The following is an 8,078-nucleotide window of genomic DNA, read 5'->3' as shown; positions in this document are numbered from 1 at the left end:
CCACCATCTCCGTCGAGCTCCATTCTCAATGACCACCACTCTTTTTTTTCTTCGCACAAATCCAACACCACCGAAACCATCTCTCTCCCTTTTTATTTGTTCACGGGCAATCACTCAATGTTGTCACGGCTCTTCTCCCTTTTCTTTTTTTCTTTTCCCTCTTCTTCTCTCCCTAACCCACTCTCCCTGTGTCTCACTCACTCTTAAACACAAAATTAGAATAGAGCAACATTGTTTTTCTTCTTTTCGATGAGATTGACATTTCAGTGACCACGTCTATCGTCTCTAATTTCTGTTAGTTAATTTTAATTTGGGGAGTTAAGTTGATTAATTAGTTAGTAAAATACAGATATAATTTTCTATTTTAATGAATATTCTATTCTACGATTATTAAGTTGTGATATATTGTTGAAAGTATTGAAAATTAACTGAATTGATGAGATATGCCTCTATCGATGCCGTAGATTTCAGATCTCGCCAAAGAAGAGTCACCGACGATATATCTTGGAACGGTTCAACAGCAATAATAGTAGAATTACAGAAAATGTCTTTCATTATTGTAGAAATTCAAGTGGGTGGCAATGGTGAGGACGATGTGTTCGATATGGTAAAATGTGAGAGAGAAAGAGAGAGAATGAAAGAAGTGTGATGATGATGGTGTAGGAGAAGAGTATAAAAAAAATTTATAAAAAAATTTATAAGAAGAAAAAAAATGGATGCAAATCAAAAAGTTAAAAAATAAATTAAAATAAATTAAAATTTAAAAATATTTTTAAAACTTTTGATAAACTTTAAGGATTAAAAATATATTTTATCTTTTTTTTTATAATATTAAAAGATTTAGTTAAATTGAAATTAGCTTAATGTTACATACAAAATAAAGTTTGAAAAAAAGAGGGGAGGGAGGAGAGTTTTCATAATAGCCAGCCTCTTGTAGTTTATTTTAGTTTTTGACATGCTAAATCATCCTTATGCTTTCTACAAGGTGTTTGGAAACTTCTTGAAATTTAATTCCTAAGAATTGAATTTAATTCTAGCGTTTGAAATAAAAATAATTAAATTAGTTTATATGGAATTTAATTTATTTCTTTATTTTCTCTCAATTTCAATTTTAAATCAAATAGATCCGATTTAAAATTTTATTCCATTAGAATTTCACTTAAAACTTAAAATGTCTAAAATATTCTTTGAATTTAATTTCTTATTAACTTTTCTTACTCACTTTCTTTCTATGTGTCCCACCTTTCAACACACTCTCTCTTCTCTCACCACTTTCATTCTTTTTTTTTCTTTTCTTTCAATTTACTTAATATAATATATACCTTTTTTTAAAAAGTCTACTATATAGATTAAAAAAATACACACACGAATAGATTTTAAGTGTTTAACTTTGATTAATGACATCAAACATTTGTCAATACGTCTGAACATTTCAAGTGAAGTTGCGTCAATTATGATACTAACAAAAAGTGGCATAATTTTGTTCCATTTTAATCACATGAATTAATTGCTATAATATACTATTAATAACTAGCCTTTTTTTTTACTTGCTATGTCATTAGACCACTCAACAAGTTGGTTTTTGATAGTTCATATTTGTTTTTTTTGCTGGTTTGTCGTTAGAATCAACTATGAAGAATCAATTAATTTTTTTAATTAATAATAATATTTTTTAAATTTAATATTTTTAGATGTATTTTAATTATTTTATATGATTTAATAAATATATTTATTATTTAAATATGATGTTATATTAATAAAAAAATTATTTATTATAAAATTTTAATTCATATGATAAACATTTTAATCACTAAAATTAAATTTAATTCTATAATTTTATTAATTCATTTTAAATACTAGAATCCCATTAAATTTTAAATGGAATTTAATTTTTTATGGAAGTCAATTCAATTCTTTATCATTAAAATTTTTTGTTAAAGGTCCATCTCAATTTAAATAATAAATCACGGTTACTGTAAGAAAAAACATTCACAAACTAAATAGAGTATAAGATGAACAAACAAGTCCGGAAATGGATTGATATTGTTGTGGGTTTGCTGTCAAAGTTTATGACTCACGCAATGGTTACTTGTGGTTGTGTAAGCATCTGTTTGGTTGAGAGGAATGGGAGAATTGGTTTTGGCTTTGCGTCAACTTGTTCCAAAAAAGCACAAGTTTTTGGCTTGGTTGTGTCTTAAGAAGACTCTTCCTGCTGCAAGTTTTCACTTTAGAAGAGGAATGTCGTCATCGGATAGATATCCAAGATGTCTTTCTAGCTAGAAATCGGTTTTACATTGTATTCGGGATTGTCCAAAAGCTCAACTTGTCTAGCATAGGTTGGATATTTCTTGTCATCCTTTGGATTTGGATTTGAAGAACTAGTTCTTGTATCATAACAGAGATCATCCGTTCAAGTTCTTTTTGAGACTTTGGTGGATATGGCGAGAAAGGAGCAATGACATCTTTAATTCTCATAAAACTTGGCCTCCGAAAAAATTGATTTGTCTGGTATTAACTTCAGAAAAAGAGTTTAGGAATATTTTTGAATTACAACGTATGTCCCTTCCCTCTACTCTAAATGGTTTTTGGAATCCTCCATCCATTGGTACTTTTAAGATTAATTGTGATGTTAGTTATTTTGGTTCGGGTGATAATGTTACTTTTGCTTGTGTTATTAGAGATTGTAATGGGAGTTGGCGAATGGGGGTGTTTAGAAATGATTGAGAGTAATAGTATTCTTCAAGGAAAATTGTTTGCTATTTAGAGAGGATATCTCTTAGCTTGGGATGTGGGTCAACTCGATGTTATTTGTGAAACGGATTGTGTGGAAACATTTAATCTTATGGTTTTGGGTTTATTGATCCATTGGTACTCAAAATAAGAAATATCATGCATTAGAATTGGCGTGTTGACTTTCGTTTGATTATGAGAGATGCAAACACGGTGGCAGATACTATGGCAAAGATGACGATGAAGTTACAACTTTTTTATGTGGAGCTTCTTTCACTTTGGAAGGAGTTTTAAAGTAGTCTTAAACTGAATTGTCTCTCTATTTAAACAATTCTTTTGTTTTGTTTGTTTTGTTTTCCTTGTTTAGTTTATTTCCGTAAAAAAAAATTAGAGTATAAGATACTATAAATAAAAAATAATCCTTATAGATACTTGGTTTGCGAATTTGCGCACAAGCTATATATATACCAGATGATTACGGAAAAAAATTACATAGGTAAAATAAACTATAATTCTTTGCGATTTTTCTTTCATTCATTGGTGTTAAAATAAAATATTATTTAATTTAATTTAAATAATCATAATAATTTGAGCATGAAATCATATCAATATCAAATTCACAAGGCCAACATAGACTTTCTTATTGCTTGCAACTTAATTGAGGTGTCTCTCATGGTGCAACGATCTTTAGGTTGTTGAGCTGTACATGACAACCCTACTCTTATCACTGCATCTACACATTCTTCTGCTTTGCGCCTCCAATGATGCACACTATGGTTATCTACCTCAATGCTATAGCTTTGTGTTGAATATTCACTACTCTCATTTGTAAGAAACCTTCCATCACCAACCTTCATTATTACTTTATTCTCATGATCATCCATTGCTGAGGCAAATTTGTTTAGGCATAACCCTTCTTTGAACATTTCATCAGTTGGCCTTTTTCCTATGAACATCTCCAGCACTAAGATCCCAAAGCTGTACACATCTCCACTTGTTGAAACCTTCCCTCCTTCCCCGTATTCTGAAATTATATATAGATAGATATAACCCCAATATTAGAATAAACTAGTATTTTTATCCATAATAACATGACGCAAATATAAATTTTTTAAGAGAGATAGAATGAGTGAAAAAATGGGAGAGATAAATAAAAAGAGAAAGAGAAGGAAAAAATAACATGTTACTAACGATAAGAAGACTCGATCCCACAACCTCTAAATGAATATGAAGAGATTATGCCGTTTGAACTATAGTTTGTTGGGATTAATAAATATAATAGATTATAAAACTTTTATACTACCAATACATGATAAAGATTAATATGGTTTATGAAAGCAATATTTTGTACCTGGTGCAATGTAGCCTATTGATCCCTTAAGTCCAAGTGTGCCACTTTCTTTCTGTGTTGCATTTTCAGGAAGAAGCCTTGCCAATCCAAAGTCTCCAACATGTGCAACCATGTTGTCATCTAGAAGAACATTCATTGGCTTCATATCACAGTGGACTATTGGTGGGTCACAATCATGGTGTAAATAGTCCATAGCTGAAGCAACATCAATGGCGATGTTCAATCTTTGCAACAAAGAAAGAGATGATCCTGACTCATCATCATTTGGGTGTAACCACATGTCCAAGTTTCCACTTGCCATGAACTGCATAACAAGTGCCTTGAAATCCTCTCCCTTAGAATCAAGACTGGAACAAGAAGTAATAACCTTCACTAGGTTCCGGTGCCTTGCATTCTTCAAAGCTTCACATTCTGCATTGAAACTCTTACAAGCCTTGCTTTGTTGCATGTCCAACACTTTAACAGCAAAGGTGGTGGTTTCACCGGTGTCTAGGGTGAACTCGCCCTTGTAAACAGATCCAAATGCTCCTTTTCCGATCAAATTTTCAGCTGCGAAATTCTCTGTGGCAATCCGTATCTCATTGTATGACATACTTTGGGGTAACCCCATCACTAGAGCAGATGTTGAATTGACATTGCTCTCTCTACTTCTCCTCCTTTTGAATATTACTATCCACAACAGATAAAGCATTGAAATGAGAAGAATAGTAGCACCTATAACTGCAAGAATGATAGGGAGTAAAATATGTCTCTTCTTTTTGCCTACATGACATAAAAGTATCCCCAACTTCCTTGCAATTTCCATGTCAATGCTACAAAGCATGTCATTTGCATGGAGATCAACCCGGCTAAGGTTCATGAAAACTCCTTTCATGGGAACTTGTCCTTCCAAATGGTTGAAAGACAAATTTAATGTATTTAGATCCTGCAGCTTCTCCAAACTTTCAGGAATAATGCCACTGAGGTTATTTGATGAAAGATTCAAAGTCTCCAAGGATGCTAAACTCCCTAGAGTACTTGGGATTAAGCCACTGAAATTGTTTCTCCCCATCTCAAGTATCTTCAAGGTAGAACATTCTCCTATTTCAGAAGGAATGGAACCTGAAAAATGGTTGTTGGAGACATCAAATGTCTCAAGCTGTTTCATGGTACTCACGCCAGATGAAATTGATCCATGCAATGAGTTTCCTCCAACGGATAAGTGTACTAAGCCAGGAAGGTCAAAAATCTCCTTTGGTATAGTTCCACCAAGCTTATTCATTCCAATATAAAGAGAGTTTAGTCCCTTGCATTGTCCTATACTTTGGTGAATTCTACCTGTGAATTGGTTGTATGCCATTGAAATAATAGACAGAGAAGTGAGATTCCCAAAAATATCTGGTATTTCCCCTGACAATACATTGTCATCTATTGTAAGTTCCACCAGATTACTTAGAGATCCGATCTCTGATGGCAACTCACCAGAGAAATGGTTGGATTCAAAAGATAAAAACTCAAGATTTTGAAGTTTCTTCCATCCTTGAGGAATCTTACCAGTGAGAAAATTATCAGCTACACAGAACCAATATAGTTTGGTAGACAGATTTTGAATAGAACTTGGAAGTTCTCCAGCCAAATTGTTGTGATAGAGTATGAGAACTTGAAGCTTAGTTGAGTTTGTGAGGGAATCAAAGAACTGAGAATTCAAGGAAGTGGTGGAAGAGAGAGAATTGTTTCCAAGAGCAAGGTATACAAGATTTTCAAAGTTGTTGAACAAAGGCAAGTTCCCATTAAAGAAGTTGTTAGAAAGATCAAGGTACTCAAGTTGTGAAGAATTGGATATGAAATGAGGAATCGGCCCTTCAAACCTATTTGTTGCAAGGGAGAGATTCTTTATATTTGGAAGTGAAAATCCTAAAGAAGCTGGAAACTTTCCTGAGAGATTGTTGCTTGTGACAGACAAGTATGTTAACTGAGAGATGTGGAAGAGTGAAGAGGGAAGTTGGCCGCTGAGATCGTTTTCCGATAGTTGAAGCTGCGAAAGATTGCCAAGGTTTCCTATTTGAGTTGGAATTTCACCTGACAAGTGATTCCTTGCAATGGCAAGATACTTAAGAGATGAGAGATTGCACAACGTTGAAGGGATTTCACCGGTGAGATTATTCACAGACAAATCCAAGCTATGTAAACGTTTGAGTTGTCCCAACTGCGGTGGAATTGTGCCGCTGAGGTTGTTGGAAGATAAGAAAAGGATATTGAGAAGGGAAAGGTAAGAAATGTCTGGTGGAATTTGGCCATGGAATGAGTTGGCAGAGAGGTCAAGTGAGTGAAGGTAAGTGAGTTTGGAGAGTTGAGAGGGTAATTTTCCAGAGAGGCTCAGTCCTCTTAGATTCAGAGATTTGACCCTTCTTCCAATATTGGAGCACTTCACACCGTACCATTTGCAATGCTGGGAGTCTGTCGTCCAGCTTGAGAGTGTGTTTTGGGGGTCAATGACTTGGGATTTGAATGAAAGAAGGGCTTCTTTGTCTGTGGCAAAGTTGCATGCAATGCCACTAAGATGAACGAGTAGGAAACAAAGGAGAAACAACATTGTTGTCATGAATTTAAGTATTTAACTATGTGTTGAGTTGGAACTCATGGTTCCTTAATGAATATGCATACATATATTTATAACTGAAAATATTTACTTGCATTACTTCACGCGTTTGTTTGATATATCGTTGTTTTTGCTTGGGAAGGGAGAATGAGTCATAAACGTAACCAAAAAGCTAGACATATCAACATTTCAGCATATGTTTTAGAATCCAATTTTGTTAGATAGATAATAATTTTTTTAAATAATGTAAATAATAGGTTTTAGAATTGATTTAATAAAATAAAAAAATATTCTACTTCTAAATTATATCCTAAATTTTAACATTAGGATAATCATCTACATATCTAATAAATTAAACATCTAATCATTGTTAATTGTGTATGAATAAATTGAATAAAAAAATAACTATTCAAATAAAAATAATTAACATAATCATCTATATACCTATTAAATTAAATATTCAATATATCTATTGTTTATATTATTCAGGATCTCTTTATACTTTTTCTTTAGAATAAGTCTCTTTGTTTAATTTCCAAAGTGCCAACACTTGAATGTCGACATTGTGTTAAGACTTAAGAATGGAAAAAAGTGCAATGAAAAGCGATGTAGAGATCCATGATACTCACAAGGGGTCTTGTTGAACTTAGTGTCTACTTCAAAGTATATATGTCCAAGCAGCAAGGCACTTGACTCATTCAACTTACTTTTATGTTTATATTCACATCTTCACATAAAAGATAATAATTCAGAATTATTAGATAATTTAATATATTTAATTAAATTATTTAATTAAATATATTTATATTTTAATTATTATTTTTACATAAAAATATCACGTGAATAACTATTTTATTTGTAAAAAAATTATTTTAAAATTACTAAATTACCTTGTTGAAAATATAATTCCCTTCAATTTTCCTCCACTTATTAGCCACCAACGTTACCATTTAATTTGGCAACATAATTGACTAGAAAATATTTTTGTTATTCAATTTCCATTTTCATAAATCTTACCAAATCTAACCAATTATAAAATTATTTGTGCGTGTATTTTTCTAGAAATGAAGTTTCTATCATATAACAACTAAAGTAGTTTTTGGTGACTTATTTAGTTGTTATATGTCAGGAAAAACTAATTTAGTTGTTATAAAATTAGTTTGAAACTTAATATTTATCACTCTTATTTTTCTAAATCTAAATAAAAACTAAATTGATACAAGACATACATAAACTTGTGGATTAGTCTATTGCATAACTAGTTATAATACACGGAGAAGAAACATTTTTCGAAAATATGATCACACCACCACATTGGACTTTTGTATATTTCTAAATTTAGGTTTGGTTCGATAAAATAAGATACTAAACATAAAATATAAAAAATAAAAATATAAAAATTAATATGTTTATATTTTA

The 8,078-nt window shown here is 31.7% G+C and overlaps 1 protein-coding gene across 1 annotated transcript; it reads right to left on the bottom strand.

Annotated features, from left to right (window-relative positions):
- Nucleotides 1-3,305: 3,305 nt before the first annotated feature.
- On the bottom strand, nucleotides 3,306-6,684 carry LOC107469816 (probable LRR receptor-like serine/threonine-protein kinase At3g47570). The gene is made up of 2 exons (XM_016089193.3): nucleotides 4,082-6,684; nucleotides 3,306-3,754 (listed from the first exon to the last, which is right to left on the bottom strand). Exons 1-2 carry the CDS (start codon nucleotides 6,660-6,662, stop codon nucleotides 3,348-3,350), a joined length of 2,988 nt encoding a protein of 995 aa, XP_015944679.1. The 5' UTR covers nucleotides 6,663-6,684; the 3' UTR covers nucleotides 3,306-3,347.
- Between the last annotated feature and the right edge of the window lie 1,394 nt (nucleotides 6,685-8,078).

Source organism: Arachis duranensis, chromosome 10 (genome assembly GCF_000817695.3).
Source record: "Arachis duranensis cultivar V14167 chromosome 10, aradu.V14167.gnm2.J7QH, whole genome shotgun sequence".
NCBI classification, from domain to species: domain Eukaryota; kingdom Viridiplantae; phylum Streptophyta; class Magnoliopsida; order Fabales; family Fabaceae; genus Arachis; species Arachis duranensis.
Note: the sequence above shows the minus strand (reverse complement) of the source record. Positions and strands in the feature narration are given on the sequence as shown.